Here is a 24,172-nt window from a genome sequence, read left to right on the forward strand (position 1 = left end):
TCCAAGTTCTTTAGTTTTAGGTTAAAAGTTATTTTGACGGTAACAATAATTTATCCTTATCGTTAATCGGTTAAAAGAATTAGGTTTTCATACTCAATTAAAAGATTACGAGTTTAAATTTTTTATCTTTAATAAAAAAAATTAGGTGAGGAATATTAGGTGCAATTCATAGATTTGAGAACAAAATTGAAATACTTTTTGAATTTCGTCAACACTACATCCCTATACGGTAACCCAACTCGGTTACGGCATTCCTAATTCTCCCAGCCACCAAATCAAATGACCTATGACCAAACCATTGCAGACAAAATATTCCATATTATTATTATTTAATATTTAATATATTTCGTAATGTTAGTATAGGTTTATACTTTATAGCCATGGAATAAAGAATAAAGGTCGTATTTAATTTGTTCCACGTTATAATATAAGGTTGTATTTGAAATGGAAAGAAATAGAAAGAAAAAGACAAAGACTAAAGACAAAAATTAAATTAAATATTTGTATTATATTTGATATAAAATATATTGAAGTAAATTATATTTTAATATTATGATTGGTTTAAAATAAATATAGAGATTAATAGGTAAATTTAAAATTTAAAAAAATAAGAGTATTTTTAAAAAAAAATATTATTAAAATTTTAATTTTTATTTTTAGAAATTTAAATTTGTGTCTTTATTTTTTAGAAATACTAAAATAGCGTTTAGAAAAGAGACAGAGATTGAAGAGAGATAGAGACACTATGACAGAAATCGAAATAAATCTATTGTATTTGTGTGTTTGTTATAAAGTATAAGACAGAGGCCAAAATAAAATGAAACTCTAACTTAATTTGCACAAAAAATAAAGTTAAAATTAATTAATTAAAATGGAATATTTTGGATATAAAATGTTATTGAAGTTTCGATCTATATTTTTAAAGTCACCAAAACAAAATTTGTGTTTTTAAAAATTCCAGTATCTTGTGTTTCTATTTTTTTGAAAGTATTAAAGTATTAAAATCTTAATACCAAATTCTAAACCAATAAACATGATACTAAATCTCAGTATTTTAATTTCTATTTCAATACCTCAAAATAAATGTTACCTAAAAAAACTAAAATTCTATATCGCAGTAATAAAATTTTAGTTCTAATGTTTAATCACTATACTCAATATTCAGTTCCAATTCTTCATCTAAGTCCCTCTAATATTTTTTCCAGATAGCCGACACAGCATTACCTTGATCCGAACACCAATGTTACCTTGCACATGCACCCATTTGCAAATTGGCTATGTCACAGAGAGAAAGTTAAACCATAATCGTTATACAACATTATAAATATGGAACCAAACTTCTTTATCAATGAATATAACAATTTAGCCGAATGTGATAAAAATAGAATCATATTTGAGACCCCGTCACTCAGGTTCTCCTTTTGTCCCTCTTTGTATTCGGCTTTAAAACTTCTCTTCAGGTTTGGCTTTTCAAGTGCCCCCACACATTTTATGTGTTTGTTTGTGAAAGCAAATAAAACCATGGCAATAAGAGGAGTGGGTCAGGTCCCTCATATTATGTTGTGTGAATGAGATGAATCCCTGAAGGAATTGCATGTGTGTTTATATGCATTTGTCAGACACTGACAGCTCTTTGCTTCTCAATCATGCAATGCACATTATTACACCTTCTTCACTCCTTCATTCACCCATCCCTTTCTTCTATCAAAACTCTCCCCCAATTCCATGGAAAAAAGAGTACCATTCAAGGGTTTATAATATTGACATTATCCTAACTTTTAAAAAGTCATTTCACTTTCACCAATTCTAAATTTGATGCCAGTTTAATCTTGATATATTGATAATATAAAATTTTATATAGTTATATAATTATAACTGTTTTTTTAAATGATTATTTATAATGTAAAAGATAATTATTTTTATTAATGTGATATTATGTAATTAGATGTATATATAAAACGATTTTATATTATACATCAAAATTAAATTTAATTTTATATTGCTTATTTTCTTTTTGAGAAAGGAAAAAAAAAACTATTTTGACAATGTTTAAGTAAAAGAAATATTTTATCTAAATAATATAGTAGCATAGTGTTTTGGGCTTTTTGCAAGCAAGCTTGCTTTTGTTAGGTTAAATTTTACTTATTTAAAAATATTGTTATTGTCAATGAATCATAAATTACACCGCATTCTGTTCTCTCCCCATCTCAAAAGTTTCATACTCAAGTTCTACCAACTGCAACTGAAGAAAAAAAAAAATAGTAAATATATGAAGAGTGTGTGAGTATGTATTGTATATCTAGAATTGAGAATTGTCAAATTCACCAAACTAAAAAAAACTATTGTTATTAGAATACAAAACCATATATATGATTGTTTATAGAATTTGCATTTGATGCAAGAAGTTCTAAGATTAATTGATTATTAAAAGTCTAGTCCTTGTGTTTTGGGTCATGATTGGTGGGTTATCCTTCCTTCTCAAGTCCTTAGCTTAGCTGTACCCACCACTCACTTAAAAAAAAAAAAGACCATATGAACATTTTCTTCGTGAAGTAAACCCTCCTTCTTCTTTTGTTGTTATTGATATACCTTGAAAGTAATAATTTACCTGATTCTTGTCTTATTTGCTGATATTATTATCATTATTGCGAGCATGAAATATATTTTATTATTTTTTACTTTGACTAAAAAAAAATGTATTCCAAAAAGAGTTATATTTTTTAACCATGAATTAAAAAATTAGCTAGATATATTAATAGACTATTGATTATCTATGTAAAATTTTTTCATACTGATGAAAATAAAATTCTTTCAAAGATAAAAAATACGAAAAAATGTTAATTAATTGATTATATTAAGTAACGAGATTGTATTCTATTTTGTATATATTCTACCTAAACTGGATTTTTCAAATCTGAAAATAAATTCCAAATATTTAATCCATTTTGCGGAGAAAAATATTATATCTGAAATTCTGGTACAAACGAGAGAGAGTCTTGTGCTTCTGCCACCAAAATCTGTGCTTGCAGAACGAAAAAAGCTTGCTTTCCGCCATTTGAGAGGAATAACTGATGCATATTGAAGCTTCTTCACACAACAATGGCGAATCTGGTTCCCGGCGTCCTTCTCAAGCTCCTTCAGCATATGAACACAGATGTCAAAGTCGCCGGCGAGCACCGCTCCTCACTGCTTCAGGTGGTCAGCATCGTGCCGGCGCTGGCCGGCGGAGAACTCTTCCCCAACTAGGGGTTCTACCTTAAAGTCTCCGATTCGTCGCATGCTACCTACGTGTCGCTACCTGATGAACACGACGATCTCATCCTGAGCGACAAGATTCAGTTAGGGCAGTTCGTGTTCGTTGATCGGTTGGAAAATGCTTCACCGGTTCCCATTCTTCGTGGCGTGAGACCTGTCCCTGGTAGACACCCTTGTGTTGGAACCCCTCAAGACATTGTTGCCACTCACCAACTCGGTTTTCTTGATAGCAATGACAAGAACAAGGACAAAGACAAAGACAAGAACAGTGTTTCTTCTGTTTCTACCATTGACTTTGAGAGATCCAAGTCTCCGAGGAAAATTCCTGTGAAGGATAAGGATAAGGATAAGGAGAAGGAGAAGAAGAGTAAGGAGAAAGAGAGATCAAATGTTGGTGCTGGTGGTGGTTTTGATAGGAGTTATAGGTCTTTGTCTCAAACAACTAAGCCACCACCATTAAAGGTTGATGTGAAGAGGGAATCTTTGTCTAGATTGAGGTCTTTGAATTCGAGGTCGATTCCTTCCTCGCCTAGCAGCTGCTATTCATTGCCAAGCTCCTTTGAGAAGTTTGCCAATGGAGTGAAGCAGCACCAGCAGGCGAAGGCGAAGAAGGTGGGAGCGGTGGAGGCAGGGAAGAAGGCCGCCCCTGTTGTAAAGAAGGAGTCTTTGGTGGTGAATCCAATAAGGAATTTGGTGCAAGGGATTGGATTGGGGGCGAAAGCGCTGCGCAAGAGCTGGGAAGGGACTATAGAGGTTAAGACAAAAGAGTCTTCGCCCAAACCCCGGCCTGCAAAGTTTGATCCCAAGTCGGATGCTCGAAGTTCAGTTAGTGTGAGTTACAATCTAGAATCTGCACTTTCTGAAAATGTTTGAATGAATTGAATCATATGCTCTATGCTTTTTTTGATTTGATAATTTGCTTATGGGTAATTTACATTGTTAATCCAGCAATTTTGATGTTATCCTTTCATTTTGTGGTGTGGCAGACTCCTAGGAGAAGTACTTCGAGTGACAAGTTGCCGTCTAAAGTGGAGAGCAGGATCCAAGCTCCGGCGAAGCCATCTAAGGAAGAACATAAGAGTCAAGTGTCTGTGAAGAAGGCCAGTGCCAATGGAACTGTTGAGGAGCAAGACAAATCAAGTAGGCTAAGAACTTCCAACGGAAAGAAGGCAGCCGATATTTCTAGCAGTGGATTGCCAGGAAACCTGGTTAGAGTTCCTGTAAATAGTAGAAGAGTGACGGATGCAAGTGTTCAGTGGTCGTCGCTCCCATCATCTATTTCAAAGCTTGGAAGGGTATATTGACTTCAAACTCATAGCCTTTTGCATTTGACTAGTTGACAATTGTGTTGAAAAATGAAAGGAGCTTATTCTTTGTTAAAATTTATGGCAGGAAGTAATGAAGCACAGAGATGCAGCGCAGATGGCAGCAACTGAGGCTATGCAAGAGGCTGCTGCTGCAGATAGTTTGCTGCAATGCCTAAGGTATGAATGTTGAATTGTTCTGAACTGCTGAAATGATTTAGATCAGGTATTTAGTGACATGGTCAAGATTGCGGACTTCACACACCTGAAATTGCAATTTGTATTTGTATTTGAGTCCAAGATACTCTACTTATATATTGTTCTTTTGTGAAGGAGAGCACCTCTAGAATATACGCTAAACAACGCCTTTTGCTAACTTCGGTAAAATGTAAATCAGTGTCGTTCCAGAAAAGTAAAGATAGTTTTCAGAGAAATCTGTTTTCTGTCAGTTCTGTAATAATTCATACAAGCTTTGGACAATGCTGATAAGATTGAATATGAAACAGTTGGATAATTGAAATTGTATATTGAGGCAAAGTGAACAATGTAACATTTTGAAATCACAAGTAAATAAAGCGAACAATCTCTACTATAGTTGTTGGATATATCTAGACTAAAAGTGAAGAACTATGCGAATGTTTGTAATTCACGTTAAACTGTTAATTAGAATGTGAATTGTGGTTTGGTTTGAAATTTGGAAGCATAATTTTGATAGAATATAATTGAATTGTGGTTTGGTTTGGTCTATATTTCACTTCAGTACAGAATATAGTTGACTTTAACCCGTGTATTCTGCTAAATGTACAGCATGATTTCTGGTACGGCCATAAATAAAATTAAACCATTTTGATTGGCATTTATGTTGGAATCTGATAATGCAATGCAACCTGCTATGTTGTCGCTGACACTTTTTCCCGATGTTTGTTTTTTGCAGTATGTATGTGGAGCTAACTAATTCTTCTAAGGAACACAACCCACAACCAGCAGTAGAGCAGTTTTTAGTTCTTCATGCTAGCCTGAATAGCACCCGAACAATTGCTGAATCCTTATCTAAACCTGTTCTAGACTGTTCATCTCCTGATTATGAAAGGATCACAGCAGAAGAAGCACTAAAAGTGAAATCAGAGAGACAGAAACATGCTGCTTCATGGGTCCAGGCAGCCCTTGCAACCAACCTGTCATCTTTCGCTGTTTTTGTGAAAGACCCTCAATCATCCAAGCTTCCAGCTTCAACTAATTCTCAAAATCAAAAAACTGTTTTAGGAAGTCAACACATGCTAATCCTACAAAATTCGAGCGAAGATGCTTCATCTAAAGCCCCTGTAAAGCATCGTCTAACAGCTAACTCGAAGCATACCTCACAAGGAACTACTCGCAGACCAGGTGATGGGTTAGCAACAGGGCAGAAGCAACCAGTCCAACCGCTCCCGGATTGGTTTAGAGGAAATGGCCTTGGTGAGGTGGTTAATTTGACTGAAATGCTGCTACAACAGTCCCGAGACTGGTTTTTGGGATTTGTTGAGAGGTTCTTGGACTCTGATGGGGATGCTATCCTGTCAGATAATGGCCAAATAGCAGGTATGCTCACTCAACTAAAGAGTGTAAATGATTGGTTAGATGAGATAGGGTCGAGCAAAGATGAGGAAGAAGCGATATCACCAGATACAATCGATCGACTGAGGAAGAAAATATACGAATATCTTCTTACACACGTTGAATCTGCCGCGGCTGCACTCAGTGGTGGATCACAATCATCGCCTCCGTTGCAAACAGCAGAGGCTAAAGCCAAAAGGTGAATGAGTACATAGTTTGGTATTTAAGGGTGCAATAGACTCCACTCTTTGTTTGTACATAAATCCTATATGGGGTTTGAGGTATAGATTGACTGCTAATTATTTGTTAGGGAAGGTAGCAAATGTGATTTGTGATTTTTTATTTCATTTTTTCCTCTGAATATAATTTATACGAAGTGAAACGTTGGAGGATATAGGCAGAGAGAGAATCTTTCCTAATCACTTGCCTTCAATGTGTTCTTGTAAAACTAATTCCTGAATTCTTTTTGGCTCCATTTTCACCTCTATATCAAACTCACCCCTTAGATTCACAATAATATGGTTAGTTACCAAGGCTTGGAATCTTTTGTGAGACACACAAGTACACAACCATGCTCATGAAGTCAATGCAAGTAGTCTAATAGACTAATGTTCTGAAAACTTTGTAGTTTATCCAAATTGAAATTATGCCAAATCATGATAACAAGCATTTTGCAAACAAGTGCAAACATAGCAGAGTTGAGGAATAAGAGGAGAACTATGATTATGTCAAGTTGTGTGTGACATCTGCAACAGAATGATCATGTTTTGATCCATCACATAAAATTGGTGGGATCTTTGAAAAATAAGTGTATGTACAGTGTACTATATACAAAGGGCTGTGTAAATTGCAGAATGCTATCTTCATTGGCATCTTTCATGTTTGTGGAGTGTAGGACCCAAGCTGCAATTGCAATATGCTGGCCTATATATAGTGGATAAGAGACATAGTCCATAAATAAGAGTGGCTTGATTCGCATGATTGCTTTTGAATTATTAGATAGATTATATCACAGCTCAAAACTGTAACGAAACTTCCCCCACCCCACGTGTTCAGAATTCAGTTTTTCTTAACCAGCAGTAATATTTTCCATTTGCAATGCATGCATGTTTTGGCCTTTTCTGCCATCTTTTCATATGTGGCTTTGACCTTATCCTAAGCCTAAAAGGTACAAAAAGATTGACAACAATGTCAAATGAGTAGTAAACTAGCTTGGAATATGAACGCAATAGTTTTTTACTTTTTTTTTTCTTTTTTCAAAATTTTCTTTTTCTTTTTGTAATCTTTATTCATTAATTATTTTGTTATAAACTACATGACATAATTCATATCTACATCTCAACTATCATGGTCTTTTTGTCAAAATAGAGTAAACGAATAAATGACTCTCTTACTTTTTAGTTGGAAGATAAATAAATTATTAACTAATTAAAATACAAAAATGTCTCTTACTTTCTAAAATACGAAACATCTAAATTTATTCTTATATATTTTGGAGGAATTTAAATACCTCGTATTTTAAAAAGTCGAGACGTTTTTATATTTTTAATTGTCTTTTTCTCAAAATAATTTTTACATAAGTAGTCATTTATTTTTTGAAAAAAAAAGTTATTAAACAAAATTGTATTAGATTTGTTAAATAAGTTAGAAAAAAGAATAAATCAATTCCTAATTTTTTGATCCGTATATATTTAAGTTTTTAAAGATTTAAAAATATATTTAAGTTCTGGACTTCTTTAAAATTTGAACACATTGATCCGTGAGTCTAATTTGTCTCATTTTAAAAATTCTCTCACATGTATATCTATATCAACTAGGTCAGTACAACGAAAATTATGTTTGATTTTTTTGTTGAGTCTAACATACCCAAATAAATATAAGAGATCGATATATTCAAATTTTAAAAAAATCAAACTTAAATATATTTTTAAATTTTTAATAACTTAAATATCTATAAATTAAAAGTTCAAAGACCTATTTATTTTTTCTCAGTAAGTTATATAATTAGTATGGTTTTGACGTTGTCTATTTCTAGTCCTATGCATGTGAGGACTTAGAAGAATAGAAGACAATGGAAGCAAGATAAATTCAAGTTGATCTATGAATCTTATGTCAATTCCCATTTGATGGCTATCTAACTTAGGTATGGGGATTAAATGCTCTTCTTCTTTGACTTCCTTTCGGCACATAAAGCACTTGGTGGCCATTGACCACCCATCTAATGTCATTTTCAGTTTTTCTCCCACACCCAACTCAATTAAGCTCATTAATACAGTTATTTGGTTTAAAACTTTAAATTGAAATTTTGAGAATAATAATAATAATAATAAGAAGCAGCAGCAGCATAGACTTATCACATATCCATTCAATTATTATAAATAAAGTGATAAGTAGTATCCCCTAATCTCTTTTTGTTCTTATTCTATATTATATACCTACAACTATATAATATATTTTTTTTAGTTATTTTTTAAGTGGTCTTAACACATTAGGTATATAAAAGTCTCTTATGGGTTAAATCAATTATTTAAATAGTTAGAAATTTATTAAAAAAATAATTGTAAAAAAGACGTTTTGTTTTTCAAGCAAATGATGAATAACCAAAAATGATATTTATCCTTTTTAAAACTAAATTAAAATTGAAAATGAATATAATTTATATTTTGTAAAACAAATAAAGAGGGAAAAAAAGGGGAGAAGTGGAGAACTTGGTAGAGAATATAAAAAGGGATGATTCTAGGGGCCATGCCATGCCATGCCATGATGGTGACAAAGGAAGATTTGAGAGTATGTCCACGTGGAATACATTAACAATACTCATTCATGCCTTTGTGTGATGCATAAACAGGATTAAAATCTAAAATTCAAGTGGGTGTTGTAATTTTGTAGCCAATTTCACACCTCACAAAAAAGGTTATATATAAAAAACAGTTGAAATTGAAAATGAATAAACGAATGAATGCATGAAGAGGTGGAAGACAGTGTGGTGTGAAAAAGGAAGGAAACAGCAACTTGGTTTTCAACCAAACAAGAACAGTAGTAAACATAGATGCAGATGCTCTCAAGGGCTTCATCTGCCATGGCCACCTTCCCTCCCTCTAGGGTTCTTCTCTCTCTCTTTCTCTCTCTCTCTCTCTGTGATATGCCTATGCTGTAATTAGCTTGTCAAATTGAAAGTGGTAGCAGCATAATATTGATTCTATCCTTCAAATTTTCTCCTTTTGTTCTCGTGGAGCAAAAAAAATTTAATTTTTTGCCTCGCCTATGCTTCTTGTTCGCATATGAAGTTGTTCTGTTTTCTGACCGTACTCTCCGTGCCAGAAATTGTTTCACCCCATCATCTGAAATCATGGAAAGATTAGTTTTTTAATGTTTAAAGAGAGAGATCATTGATTCTATTCTTTTACTTGGAAGTAATATGAATAATTTGTGTGTTCATTTGTTTATTTGGTATTTGTATTTGTTTGTTTGTTGTTATAGCATATGACTATATGAGTGTGTTGTGTCAGCAGGAATTGTTTACTTTCACACAGATTGAGCTTTAAGAGGTGAATGTTTGGTTTTATGGTAATATATGCTGGGTTATTCTGTGTTTTTATTCAGGTGAGAAGTGGGTTTTGTATGTGGCCAAATGCAAGACAACTTTGCTTTAGAAAAGGCATTCTGTATGGATTCATGAGGTTGTTTTCTACACCATTGAAAACGCTTCGGGTAGCTAGTCGTTCGATCCGAGTAGGACGATTTTGCAGTGTTGCCAGCATGTCTTCCTCCTTGCAGATTGAATTGGTGAGGAGGGGAGCAGGTCTTCCTCATCATAATGTCACTCTAGCTGGTTATGGTTTTGGTTTCTGATATAAAGAAACTGTGCTAGAAAACTTGAATTTTTGATATGTTACTGATTATTGCTCTTAATTTTTAGGTACCATGCTTGAGAGACAATTATGCCTATCTTTTGCATGATGTGAACACGGGTACTGTTGGTGTCGTCGATCCTTCTGAAGCTGTGCCTATCATTGATGCATTGAGCAGGAAAAATATAAATTTGACATACATACTCAACACTCACCATCATTATGATCACACTGGTGGAAATGAAGAGTTGAAAGCAAGATATGGAGCAAAGGTATCCTTGTCTATCTCACTTATCTAGTTTATTCTATGCGATATGTATTTTCGGCGAACATTATGGGATAATTATAATAATGTAGTATGTGTTTGAAGTACAATTTCTCATGTGAAGAGCAAATTTAAAGTGATACTGCTACTTTTTACAAATGTCAATGCTTCCTTTATTTCGTTGTAGGTGATTGGTTCAGGAATTGACAAGGAAAGGATTCCTGGCATTGATATCTATTTGAATGATGGCGATAAGTGGATGTTTGCTGGCCATGAGGTGCATGTTATGGACACACCTGGTCACACTCGAGGTCGCATTGATCACCCATTTGCATTATGAAGTCCTCTCATTACTTTTATAGCGTCAATTTTTTCATGATATCTTTTTACTTATATTGTAAGCAGGCCACATAAGCTTTTACTTTCCTGGATCTAAGGCGATATTTACCGGAGACACTCTGTTCAGCTTATCGTGTGGCAAGCTTTTTGAAGGAACTCCTGAACAGGTTGATTTGAGTGCCATTTATATTTCCAGTTTGTTCTAAGGTTTGAGTCTTTGAGATTTTTATCATAAGTGATGAGTTGATGCATCTTGTGCCTTGTGATGCGGCATAATAGTTTGCAGATAATGGTATATCCCTTTGTCTGCAGTCCTTGTAGATTTTAAATTCCTGCATAAATTGCAAGTAACTGGGGACAATTTCTTATTCTAGAGTAACTAGTATCCCTTGGGGCAAATCACAACTTTGTAAAAGTAGATGCTTTCATAATATACGTTACATTTATTTGATGACGGAGTTGTTTAAAATGAGTTTAGGAAAGTGTTTTCTGTAACCCTTACACATGCTTTAATCTTAAGGCTTAGATAGTGAACATTATACTGAAATTCCCCCCTAAGTCTGTTATCTTAGTATAGAATACAATTGAATTGAATTTTCTTCTTCTTGTCGCTTTTCTTTTTTTATTTTCTTTTATTTTTTTAATATATGTTATTAGCAGATTTACTTAAAAAGCATCCTAGCCAATTTTACGTAGCGTTGCTGCTAGTTACTTTAGAAAACTTGTAATGCATGTGTTGTTATCAGCTATTGAGAGTTTTATCCATGTTTGTTACAGATGCAATCGTCTCTTACAAAGATAATGTCCTTGCCAGACGAAACAAGCATCTACTGTGGACATGAGTATACATTGGTTGGTCATTTTTTCCTCTTCATACCGTATATTCTTTACTGCTAGGACTGGGCACACTCGCAATTAGACTAGATAGGATTAAGATTTAGGTCATAGGATTTTGTCTTAGGCGGTATGGACATGCTCAAAGAAGGCTTGCAGAGACTCCAATTGAGTTAAGTTAGTCCTGTAGCTAGAGGTAACAAGAAATCTAAGAAAACCTTATAGGAAGTTATTGGAAGAGATTTAAATATAAATTATTTAAACAAAAATATGATTTATGAGAGAGCGCAATGGCGTTGTGTGTTTCGTATAATCTACCAAGGCTTAGTTACTTGTTGTACTATTCATATTCTTTGCCTTTGTTTTCTTAGTGCATATGCTGCGGCTTTGACCCTCGGCCTTCATAATTTGGCAGAGTAATTCAAAGTTTGCACTGTCCATTGAGCCTGGAAACAAGGAGCTTCAATCGTATGCTGCGCACGTAGCTTCCCTTCGAAGCAAGGGCATGCCGACGGTGAGATTCATTAATTGATGTTATCAAATTCATGGAATCCCTTTAGTATTGTCTAAACCAAACTAGCAAGTACCATTTTCCCCAGATTCCAACAACACTGAAGACGGAAAAGGCCACAAATCCATTCCTTCGAACGTCCAGCGCAGAAATCCGGCGAGTATTAAAGATTGCAGATACGGCCGACGATGCAGAAGCCCTGGGCGTCATTCGGCAAGCAAAGGATAATTTTTAGGAAATTTTTATTTTAATTTCAAAACCCTGAAGATACTTATTCTGTATAGGGTGATAGGTTTAATGAATCCACTTGGGTCATAATAATCTAAGCTTGATGCTGTATTCTCAACATGATTTTTGAGTTTAAATTGTGAGTCATTGTAAGGAATTAGATTAAGTAGTGTTGGCATGAGGGTACATGGAACTAAGGAAGTTGGAAGAGTAGCATTTACACTCCCTCATGCTAGCATTGTTGGTTGGTGCTCGAAAAAGTTTCCTTGTAAAGTTATCACTCCATATTTTCCAATAAAAAATCAACTCTTAAAATCAGTTCTTATGTATTTATATATAACTATATATAGTTTAACAAAAATATTATTTGTATATTAAAATCAGTTATGTATAAATACATATGTTGTTTAAGTTTCGTTATAAAGTTATCACTCCATATTATATGTTGTTTAAGTTTCGTTATAAAGTTATCACTCCATATTATTGAATAAAAAATATTATATGTATATCAAAATTAATTATTATGTATTTCAGTATTTATGTATAAATATATATAATTTAATAAAAATATTATTTGTTTAGTGAAATTAGCTATGTACAAATATGTGTTATTTAATTTATTTTTGATATATATTTTTTATTTTAATATATATTTTATATTAGTAATTGATTTTAGTATACATCTAATATGATTATATTTTTAATATGTATTTTATATTTTAATATGTATTATATATTAGTGACTGATTTTATAGTATAAATTTAGCATAATTATTTTCAAATATAATGTATGAAAAACGGATTAATTTGTTAAGTTTGTATATATTTGTTACTCGTAATGCATAATAAGTGTAAATAATTTTCTTACATAAATACTCAATTATGAATAATTATGTTTTGCATATTTTTTTTATTAAATTACTTATTGTTTTAAAAGTTTTATAGTTAAAGTAATCATCTCTTTATATTGGCTATCAATTTTTTTTATAATAGCTAATTCAAAGTCACGTATAAAGTCAGGAATTTAAAATCTCTATATTAATAGTGATATATTATAGTAAAATCAATTTTATAAATTACAATCATTAGCCATTTCTATATTATTTTTCTTATAGACTTATTTAACTAGAAAAGTATGTATGTTTATGTATAATATATTTTGTTTTTATAAGATATGCATGTATACAACTTTAAGAAGATAATAATCTAAAGTAAAAATAATCATTTAAAATTTTGTTATGTAATTTATTAAATATTTAACAGTAATTAAAAATATAAAATAAAGTAGTTCTGAATTATTTTAGATTAATTTTTTTTATTATTTTTCAAATATTTTGAAGGATACAACATTATTTGCATTGACTATATATAACTTGCTATTAAATAGAGTTCCTTAATTATGGTTATTATTTGACTTTTTGTGCGTGCATCTTTATTTCTATTTCTTTAATGCAGGTCAAAGTTGTGTGTGGTCGAATTAAAAATTAAAATATAATAAGAATCCATGCATTGCTGTTGAAAGAATTGTTTGATCTCTGGGTGGGTGGTAGAATACTAGAATCTATGGGTTTAGCATGGGTTTAATTTGTGTTTTTATTTTTAATATTTTTTATTTTTTATATTTTGTAAAAAGAAAAAAGTAAAAATAATAAAATTTTATTTTCTGTTTTTATATAATATTTTTATTTTTTTTTACAAAATTTAAAAAATAGAAAATACTGAAAAATAAAAACGTAAATCAAATGCAAGTTTTTTATATTTTTTTTAGATGGCACTGAAAGATCTACTTTCATAAAATTTATATGTTTAAATGATTTTTTAAATAATAAATTTAAAAATTATTTATCAACAAACTATAACCAACATGATATAGTCTTTTTATACTCACTTAAAAATCGCAAGTTTAACTCTCCTTATTTTTAGTAAAAAAGAACAAAATTTTAAAAATTATTTATTTTTGCTGATATAATAATATATGATAACTCTTTTTTATTGCACATGAAAATGAAATTATTTTTCTTCTAGAATTAAGGACAATATGTATTAAATAATGGAAAAGACTAGGGGACCAGCAGTTTTATTGAATTTTGACCAGCATGTAACCAGTAGAGAAATGTGAGCCATTGGATGAAATCTCACACCAATCTCACACTATTAAATCATCATTGATAGCTAGTTGATGGCTAACAATCACAAAAATTGCTGGCCCTAGCATTGCTCATAAATAATTAAGTGACTACCCTATCAACATTGAAAAGTTCTTTTGATTGCAACAACTGGAGGGAGGAGCTGAGGAACTAAGGCTTCAACTTTTTGGGATATGTTTTATTATCTGCCACAATCCACAATAATTTTCCATGGGAGAAAATGAACACGATTTTACGTGTGCGAAGGGAAACAAAAAGAATGTAGACACATTACGATGTTAGTTGCAAAGTACCAACATACTTATTGACAGGTTACAAAATCACATGCATCCTAATCGTGTCGTTTAATAATGTATCTACGTGCATACTTATTCACAGATTTACAAAATCAACATCATATAATCACATGCATCCTAATCGGGTCCTTTAATAATGTATCTACGTGTAAGTAATGGATATGCCTGCACCTATATATAGAATTTTGAGTTTCAGATGATAGTAATAATATTTTCTAAAATCATAATCCAAAGTCCCACATTAACATTACTAATTGAACACGAATCATATATGATCCTCTCTGCCTGCTCTTCTAATGGCTATTTTTTTTTTTGGAGTAAATTATCATTTTTACTAATAAAAGTTATAAATGTTAATAAATTTATTTGTGAAAAAACAAAATTAAAATTTATACTCATAAAAGATGACTTTCGAACGATAAAATTATTTTGTATATGTTTTTATTCATATAAGAAGATTATTCACAATATATATATATATATATATATATATATATATATATATATAATAAAATAATAATTTTTATAACAATTAAGTTTTATGAAACTAGTAAAAATTTGACTAGTCAAATTTCTTATTCAAATTTGCTTCAAATTTTTTATGTATAGTCATTAACTTAAAGCTTTAAATTCATGATTCTTTTAGTATAGAGGTGCTGAATGTAACTTGTCATATAGATACTTCATGATTTTTTCTTTATTTGTTTTATCAAAACTAACTTAATCTTATAGCTTTCAATTTTAACTAAAAGAAAAATTTTGTCTTATAATTTTTGTAGTTTTAATTTTATGAAAGTTTTAATATAGTGCAAGATGATTTAACTTTTACTAACATTAGTGGAGGATTGAGATTTAGAGGAGGAAGGGTTGACGTTTGGGGAGTCAGATAGTGAAAATTGAAAGGGACAAAAAAATCAAGATAATTAGAGTTAGAAAAAAGAAAAGTTTTTGAGTAATTAATATTTGAATATTTTGGGTGTGTTTGGCAAATACGTTGAGGAGGAGAGAAGTACGTTTGAGCTTCTTGAAAGTTTTAATTTTTTGTTTGGCTATTTTTATCTTCTTAAACGCATAATTGATTCTGCTTCTAAACGCACGTTCAGCAGAAGCTAAAATTTGTAGCTTCTCCGTTTTATGTTCATGGTTGCTTGTTGTATTTGGAAAATTAGGTGACATTTTATTTACTTTTTTACTAACCCTATCTTTTATTTTCTTCTATAAAAAGATAATAGTAACTATTATTTTTACAATAAATTTTTGTAGTTCTTCTTACTTCTTTATGATTCTTCGATCCAAATTTTTTTTCATTAAAATAGTTCAAATTTGTTTTAATCATTAGCAAATTGAATATTTCAATTTTTTTATTTTTAATACTCATTTTTAATTTTTATGTTTTTTATTGTACTTTTTACTTATATTTTTTTATTATATTTTTTATTTATATGATAATTTTTTTTATATTATTTGTGTAGTGTTCTGATTTTTCTGTTCTTTGAAGTACTTTGTTTTTGTTTTGTATTAATTTTTGTATTTTTTATTTTGACTTTGTAAAATTTGTAATTGTAATTATTATATATTACGTTTATTATCAAAATTTTGTATAATATAAATTATGATCCTATAAAAAAGGACAAAATAAATAAAAAATTAATTATAAGTAACAACAAAACTATAAATAATGAAAATTTATAGTAAAAAATAATACTAAATTAAAGAGTACTAACAGTATTAAAAAAATTATAGAATATTTTATTTTTATTTGACATTATAAAATTTATAGTACTCTCTTTTATATTTTTATTTTTTTATTGTATTTATTTTATTTATATGATAAATATTTTTATATTATTTTTGTTAGTATTCTGATTTTGCATATATAAAAAAATTATTTAAATTGATGTCTCTTTTAGCAATTTTTCATCTAAAAGTGATTTTGAGTAGTATAATCCAAACAACATTTATTTTACTACAATCAATTTTGATATAAAGATTGCCAAACAAAAATCACGTTAACCCAAATTTACTTTTCATCAAAATCAATTTTACAAAATTAATTTTATGTAAACTCTCGTTTGCAAACTCTAATCCAAACACATACTTTGTCGTAGGAAACCATCTTTAATAAGTACAATTTTAATTTTATTTTTTTCGTAAATCTGTTAATGTTTAAAATTTTTGTAAGTAGAAATAGTAGTTTAATTTTGTTATTTAAACTCTCTTTTTCTCTCGAGAGACGAGAGGAGTATTTTGAATTTTGTTTGTTAATAGGTGCTATTTTGTTAGGGTAAATTAATTACGTGACGTGCACGGGAGGCATGATCTACAACTAGGATGCTACATTTAGTTGATTATGTGTTATTATTATATTTTGCATCATTACTTTGGTTGCGCAACCACGTGAATCAGTGAATGAAGGAGCCCAGCATGTATATATTAATCTTTTGCCCCTCCTTTTTTCCCAGCACTCACAATAAAAACACATATGCTTGAATTCAATGACTCCAACCAATTGTCAATTGACATTTTGCTTCAAAATGGGAATAGTGTTACAATTCCTACTGCCCATGCATCTTCTTATTATTTTCTTTGGATATATGTATATAGCTGGCAGATAATAATGTGGATACATAATTAAATATAATTTATCACACAGACTGCACCTATCAGAGATGAAAATTCAACTATATATTATTGATGGGAAATTTGTTACTAAAGTAGAGTCAAATATGTAACTAACATATAATATTGTATTTCAACATAGGAGTACAGTGTAGGCATGGGCATGCCAAATTATAGCTATCAAATTCATATTGAAGGTTCATGTGCACATGCTGAAAGGAGGCCTATTTCAACACATAAAATTTCATTTTGAAAAATATATTTTATTAATGAAAAACCAGAAAAAATATTTTGGACAATAAAACAGTGTAGCGGAAGATAAATTGAACAATAATATTGTCGCATAATAATTAATAAATAATAAAAAAAAATAATTGCAGCACTTGTATATCTGTGTTGCAATGAATTTTATGTCTTGAATTGGAAGCTTCCCTCCTCTCTGCTCTCTCTTTTTTTATCCTCTTTCTTTCTATCAAAATTCAGATCTCATTTTCTCTCTCTTCGAACACACAGAAACCCTATCAGCCTATCTCATCCTTTCGCATCCATTTCCCCGAACAAATTCCCATCTCTCTCCTCCATTATCTCTCCCATTGTGCATCTCGTTCCCTCTAGGGTTTCAATCTGAATCTTGAGCTCCATCGTTTGTGGCTCTCTTCGATTCTTCGAACTCTCTGCTTTTCACTGCGATCTCACGTTACTGATCTGCGATAAGGTAAAGGCTTCACTCCTTCCCGATTCATTGATATCGATTCCGTATGCGATGATGCTTATTGTTTATCATTTTTAGAATTACCATTACTCGGACTTTCATATTAGGAAATTGATTTTTTTTTGCCTTTTTTCCTTCTTCGATTCTAGGGCTGTCATATTTCGTGGAATGAGATATACTGGAGGTTTGGAGTGATTGGACTGTATTAGCTTAGCAGTAACATTGCAATTGGATAGTGTTCGTTAGGGTTGAAATTAAGGAATCTACATGGACAAGGACAAACCTCTTGTTCATGGTGGAGGTCTTCCACCTCCATCAGGACGTTATCCGGGTTACTCACCCACTGGAAATGCCTTCAATGTGAAATCCGAGCCGTCTTCATCGTCGTCATATCCTCCAATGGTTCCAGGTTCTAGCCCAGACTCCAGTCACTTTGGTCATGGAATGTCCTCAGATTCTAGTGGATTTAGTCACGATATTAGCAGAATGCCCGATAATCCTCCAAGAAATAGGGGACACAGGCGTGCTCATTCAGAGATTCTAACCCTACCTGATGATATCAGCTTCGACAGTGACCTTGGTGTTGTTGGAGGTGCCGATGTGCCGTCGTTTTCTGATGACACAGAGGAGGACTTACTTTCAATGTACCTCGATATGGATAAATTCAATTCGTCATCTGCTACATCAACATTTCAAATGGGTGAGCCATCTAATGCTGCTGCAGCTTCAGGTTCGGCACCCACATCAGCTCCTGCATCAGGAGGGCCTACCTCTTCTGCAGAGAACAGTGTCCTTGGTAACAATGAACGGCCTAGAGTTAGACACCAGCACAGCCAATCCATGGATGGGTCAACAACCATCAAACCTGAGATGCTAGTCTCTGGTTCAGAAGACATATCTGCAGCTGATTCTAAAAAAGCAATGTCAGCTGCCAAGCTTGCCGAACTAGCCTTAATTGATCCCAAGCGTGCAAAGAGGTATCGTTTCTGAATAAGTCCTATTTGTTTTGTCATTATCTTTAGCTTGTACTGAACCAATTATGGACTGGTGTGTGATTTTGTGCCTTATTTAATTCTGAAATTTAGATATGTTTATATACTGTATTTTGGTTGCTGTAGTTGAATTTAGAAGCATTTATCATATACTGTCCTGTTAACATCAATATTCTAATTTGATTTATGAAAAAAGTTCTTTGCCTTTTCTTATTCTCTGGGTTTACTACCTGCTAGGGGAAATTCTAGAAACTGCTTTGATAGAATGGCCCTTGTTGAGGGCATATTCAGTTATATGGCTGGTTGTTTTCAATTTGTTATGTCGTTCCTTTTTTTCCCTTAATGAGCGGGAAAAATTTATATTGATAAGTGCTGTCTTTTGATGTGTGAAACAGGATTTGGGCAAATAGGCAGTCTGCTGCAAGGTCAAAAGAGAGGAAGATGCGCTACATTGCTGAACTTGAAAGGAAGGTGCAGACATTGCAAACTGAAGCAACATCTTTGTCTGCACAGTTGACTCTATTGCAGGTATTGTCCTTGTTCATTATCTACAACTTATGTTTCATGGTTTTCTATTGACTTGTGCACATGTCATTTGGATGTTGTATAGTGTATTACTTCTGTATTGTCATGCACCCTTCTTATTGAAAAGACAATTATAATCAATGCATTTTGGTCTATTATGGGCAGAGAGATACCAATGGACTTAATTCGGAGAACAATGAGCTGAAGTTGCGATTGCAAACCATGGAACAACAAGTTCACTTGCAAGATGGTAAGGTCATGTTATGATCAAGTTTCAAAATCTAGTCCTCTACTGATATCATCACTTCCCGTCTTTTAAAACGTTGGCTCAATAGTTATGAGAGGACATTAGTTAACGTTTCCCTTGTATTATCTCAAATTTTCTTTATAATTTATAATGATTCATGTTTAGTTTGAACCTGGCTGCAAAATTTGATTTTGAGTTTGGGTTCTTTTCCTTTTTAAAGGCAAAATGTGCTCGTGTATGAAATTTGATGTTCAAGGTTTTTAGCATATGCAAGGTAGATAGCTCATGTTCACCATGGAGCTTCTAGTATCATGATAACTAACCAACGTTTGTACTTGCAGCATTAAATGATGCGTTGAAAGAGGAAATTCAGCATTTGAAAATACTGACCGGTCAAGCTATGCCACCTAATAATGGAGGGCCTATGATGAACTTTGCTTCTTTTGGAGGGGGTCAGCAATTCTACCCGAATAATCATGCGATGCACACACTTCTAGCTGCCCAGCAATTTCAACAGCTCCAGATCCATCCTCAGAAGCAGCAGCAGCAGCATCAGTTTCAGCAGCTTCAGCAACAGATGTTGCAGCAACAGCAGGAACAGATGCATCAACAGTCAGGAGAATTGAAAATTAGGTCATCTACACCTTCTCCTGGTCCCAAAGATAATGCATCATCAGATGTAAATCCTTCAATGGGCAAGGATTGTTGAGTGAGGCTGCACATTGTTCTCTCCACCTCTTCATTTCCCTTCTCGTGTCTTAGTGCGTCTAGGTTTTGGCCTTCTGTTAAAATTTGTTCATTCTTAAACAGTAGTTACAAACGGGTCCTAGATAGGGATTGAGAATAACAAGTCGCGTATTTGCTATGTACAATACTAAAATTCTTTGGCACTTAGTTAATTGGTCATGGATATACAACTACAGTTATAGGGTAGATTTATGTTTGTTAAGTCTGCCTTCAGTTCCAGTTGCTCTGGGTTACCCTTTAGCTACCTGTTTAGTTTAACATACCTCGCCGTTTTTAGATGCATGATTTCAGAGGAGCTGTTTCTACTCGTAGATTACTAACATTTTACATCAAGTAGAAATATTAACTAACATGGTTTATCAAATTTTTAACTCTTTCTAGCAATGAACATGTTTTAAAGTAGTTAATCCATTCGCATCAATAATATCCGGGAAAATCATACAGTGCACACATTCTTAAACAAATATATCTATTCATCTGGTGGGCTTTTGAACTCAATATATCTATTGAGTTTGGATCAAACATTAATACACGATATATTCTATATCTAGGGCTTCAAAAACTAAAAGTATAAAAATCTAAGGTTTTATACTTTAAAAAGTATTATGAAATTGTTTAGTGTTTTAAACGCTACGGAAAATAAAAGTAGGTTGTGAACGATAAATAACTATACACTCATTTTTTTTTTGGAAATTTAAATTTATATTATAAAATTATTTAGGATTTTAAACTCCAAAAAATGCTTATTTGTAGGGGGTTGCAAACCTTTATTACTATAGGAAAAACTTTTAAATATATCGATATACTGGTGTTTTGGTGAATTTTAATTGTTTATCTTTAATTATATATGTTCATACCCTAACGCAACACTAAGGTTCAGGTCCAAACAAATTAAAAAGGCACAATCCAAAAATTGGCTTTCACTACCTACCGACCTCCTCAGAAGAGATCAGATTCAACACAGACGACACCTCAAAGAAGTCGGGTTTGAAGGATAGATGGCAGATAACACTTATTCAAATAAGTAACTGCCTTTAAAATCTCTCAACCCACTTCCAGGAGCCATATCTCAACTACCCTAAGATAAAGGGATGGTTATCCACCTTAAAAGATGGAACTACTCCAATGGTGGTTATTGGTTCACCACTATAAATACACTTACGCCCCTCAGGTATCTCCAAGTTCCAATACTCTCTAAACTTGCTTAGCCCCTTGCTGACTTAGGCATCGGAGTGTCTTTGCAGGTACCACCCCCCATTCCTTCGTACACACAAGTCGGACGGCGGCTCCCAGGCGCATACCAAGTCGGAGACCACATCCTCTTGACACTTGGACCAATCCTTAAAGCCCAATCCACCAATCTCAAGTTACCCACGTAACATTGGCGCCGTTACCGGGGACCTGGAGATTAACCCATGATGGCGGACGACTTAAACGAGGATGGAAACACAGCGTCTGATTCTGAGCAAGAGAATCAAAACGCTGGTAACAATGATAGAGCCATAGTCACTCACCAAGGGGTGACTAACCAGCACAGAAAAGGCACCTCAGGGGTAAATGACCCAAAGGAAAACTCCTCTGAGGGTCACAAATCCGGAAAAGAGGGAGAACCCCATGCAACTGAACTAATGGGATTATTCCACGGCCACCAGGGACGATTGGAACAGCTAGAGCAAGAATTGGGACGATAGCGAGAGGCGGAGAGAAGCTTGAGAAGAGAGGTCGAGCGGCGAAAAGAACTTGAAGAAAAGCTCTTAAGGCTAGAATCCACTCTCTGAGGTCGAAACTCTCGCAGTGATCGAGAAGATTCCCCCTTGGGGGGAGAAGACCTGTTCAGTGAGGACATAATAAGGGCAAAAGTTCCAAGGAACTTCAAAAGTCCCGATATGGACCTATATGACGAGACTACCGACCCGAAGCATCACTTGAGCAATTTTAAAAGTCGGATATACTTAGCTGACGCCTCTGATGTTACTCGCTGCAAAGCCTTCCCGACAACCCTGACGAAAGCATCGATGAAGTGGTTCGATAGCCTCCCCCCAAGGTCAGTAACCAGTTTCGACGACCTCTCACGTAAGTTTCTTATGCGATTTTCAATCCAAAAGGATAAAGTGAAGCACGCACCGAGTCTCCTGGGAGTAAAACAGGAGATCAAAGAACCTTTGAGAGACTACATAGAAAAGTTCAACAAAGCGTGCCTGGAAATTCAAGACCTGCCCACGGAGGCAATGATCATGGGCCTAGTAAATGGACTTCGAGGAGGTCCTTTCTCCCAGTCTATCTCGAAAAGGCATCCGGCTTCTTTGAGTGGTGTACAAGAAAGAGCCGAGAAGTACATCAACATGGAAGAAAATGCCAGACTGTGTGAGCCAAGCTGGCGACCTGGGCACTCTCAGTCGTCAAAAGAGAAGGAGAGAGAGCCCAAAAAAAAAAAGAAGTCAGACCTGAAAGGCCCAGGAGATATCACTCTTATACTCCTCTAAGAATTTCCCTAGTTAATGTCTATAGGAAAATTTGTCACACTGAAAGGCTACCTCCCCCTAGGCCCATCAAGAACAAAAAGGGGAAAAGTCGTAGCAAATACTGTCAGTACCATAAATTATATGGGCACTCAACAAACGAGTGTTACGACCTAAAAAATGTGATAGAAAAGCTGGCCAGAGAAGGTCGGCTTGACAGATATCTCATGGAAAGGTCGGACCACCATGGCAAGAGGAAGCGAGATGATGAAGATCGAAAAGACCCACCACCACAGACCCCGGAGAGACATATACATATGATCTCGGGGGGGGGGAGGTTTGCTGGAGGAGGCCTTACAAAATCATCTCGCAAGAGACATCTGAAGGAAGTCTACCAAGTCGGGGGCGAAGTTCCGACCTTCCAACCATCTCTTTCACTAAAGAAGATAGGCAATGCATCGTTTCCGGACATGACGATCCGATAGTAATTACTATGATCCTTGCCAACGCCCATCTACACAGAACCCTGGTGGATTAGTGGAGCTCGGCCGACATCCTGTTCAAACCAGCATTTGATAAGCTGGGATTGGATGAAAAGGAATTAATGGCCTATTCTGATACCCTATATGGGCTGGGAAATACACTAATAAAGCCACTAGGATTCATACCCCTACACACAACTTTTGGAAAAGGGCTGAAATCCAAGACTCTGAGTATCGACTTCATAGTCGTCAACGTGGGTTCAGCCTATAATGCTCTAATAGGCAGAATGACCCTTAATCGGCTCGGAGTAGTGGTACCCACCCCCCATCTCTGCATGAAATTCCTAACACTAGAGGGAATCGCAACCATTAGGGGAGATCAGAAGTTGGCAAGAAAATTCTACAATGGAAGCCTAAACCTGAGAGAAAAAGGCAAGGAGGTTCACGCCATTGAGCTCGGAGGAGTTGGAGCTAAGGAAGAGCTATGACCACAACCTGGAAGAAAGACTGAAGAGGTGCAGGTCGGAAATGAGGAAGAAAAAATATCAACATAGGAGCCAACCTGAAAGAAAATTTGAAGCAGAAGCTTATAAGACATCTACAAGAGAATTCCGACCTCTTCGTCTGAAAAGCCTCCAACATGCCGGGAATAGATCCCGAACTCATGTCGCATAAGCTGTCAGTATACTCCGGGTCACGACCTGTCCTGAGAGAAGACGGAAGCTCAGAACCGAACGAGCTCGAGTTGTGGAAGAACAAGTACAAG

General features: G+C 33.7%; 5 protein-coding genes across 5 annotated transcripts; all 5 read left to right on the plus strand.

The window, feature by feature from the left end:
• Window positions 1–2,323: 2,323 nt before the first annotated feature.
• LOC112706592 (uncharacterized) lies at window positions 2,324–6,669 on the plus strand. The gene is made up of 4 exons (XM_072200921.1): window positions 2,324–4,086; window positions 4,242–4,550; window positions 4,648–4,739; window positions 5,494–6,669. Exons 3-4 carry the CDS (start codon window positions 4,654–4,656, stop codon window positions 6,353–6,355), a joined length of 948 nt encoding a protein of 315 aa, XP_072057022.1. The 5' UTR covers window positions 2,324–4,086; window positions 4,242–4,550; window positions 4,648–4,653; the 3' UTR covers window positions 6,356–6,669.
• On the plus strand, window positions 3,100–4,559 carry LOC140174686 (uncharacterized). The gene is made up of 3 exons (XM_072200177.1): window positions 3,100–3,195; window positions 3,247–4,122; window positions 4,242–4,559. The coding sequence occupies exons 1-3, from the start codon at window positions 3,100–3,102 to the stop codon at window positions 4,557–4,559; spliced, it is 1,290 nt and encodes a 429-aa protein (XP_072056278.1).
• Window positions 6,670–8,907: 2,238 nt separating the features above from the next.
• On the plus strand, window positions 8,908–12,498 carry LOC112706593 (probable hydroxyacylglutathione hydrolase 2, chloroplastic). The gene is made up of 8 exons (XM_025757975.3): window positions 8,908–9,255; window positions 9,756–9,938; window positions 10,072–10,275; window positions 10,456–10,579; window positions 10,674–10,774; window positions 11,385–11,459; window positions 11,857–11,955; window positions 12,041–12,498. The coding sequence occupies exons 1-8, from the start codon at window positions 9,202–9,204 to the stop codon at window positions 12,185–12,187; spliced, it is 987 nt and encodes a 328-aa protein (XP_025613760.1). The 5' UTR covers window positions 8,908–9,201; the 3' UTR covers window positions 12,188–12,498.
• A 4,841-nt stretch (window positions 12,499–17,339) lies between these two features.
• Window positions 17,340–20,684, plus strand: LOC112706594 (probable transcription factor PosF21). Its single transcript, XM_025757976.2, has 5 exons — window positions 17,340–17,957; window positions 18,104–18,931; window positions 19,342–19,474; window positions 19,637–19,721; window positions 20,060–20,684. The coding sequence occupies exons 2-5, from the start codon at window positions 18,222–18,224 to the stop codon at window positions 20,425–20,427; spliced, it is 1,296 nt and encodes a 431-aa protein (XP_025613761.1). The 5' UTR covers window positions 17,340–17,957; window positions 18,104–18,221; the 3' UTR covers window positions 20,428–20,684.
• Window positions 20,685–22,351: 1,667 nt separating this feature from the next.
• On the plus strand, window positions 22,352–22,948 carry LOC112705143 (uncharacterized). The gene has a single exon (XM_025756000.1). It carries the CDS (start codon window positions 22,352–22,354, stop codon window positions 22,946–22,948), a length of 597 nt encoding a protein of 198 aa, XP_025611785.1.
• The last annotated feature ends 1,224 nt before the right edge of the window (window positions 22,949–24,172 follow it).

Source organism: Arachis hypogaea, chromosome 8 (genome assembly GCF_003086295.3).
Source record: "Arachis hypogaea cultivar Tifrunner chromosome 8, arahy.Tifrunner.gnm2.J5K5, whole genome shotgun sequence".
Taxonomy (NCBI): Eukaryota; Viridiplantae; Streptophyta; class Magnoliopsida; order Fabales; family Fabaceae; genus Arachis; species Arachis hypogaea.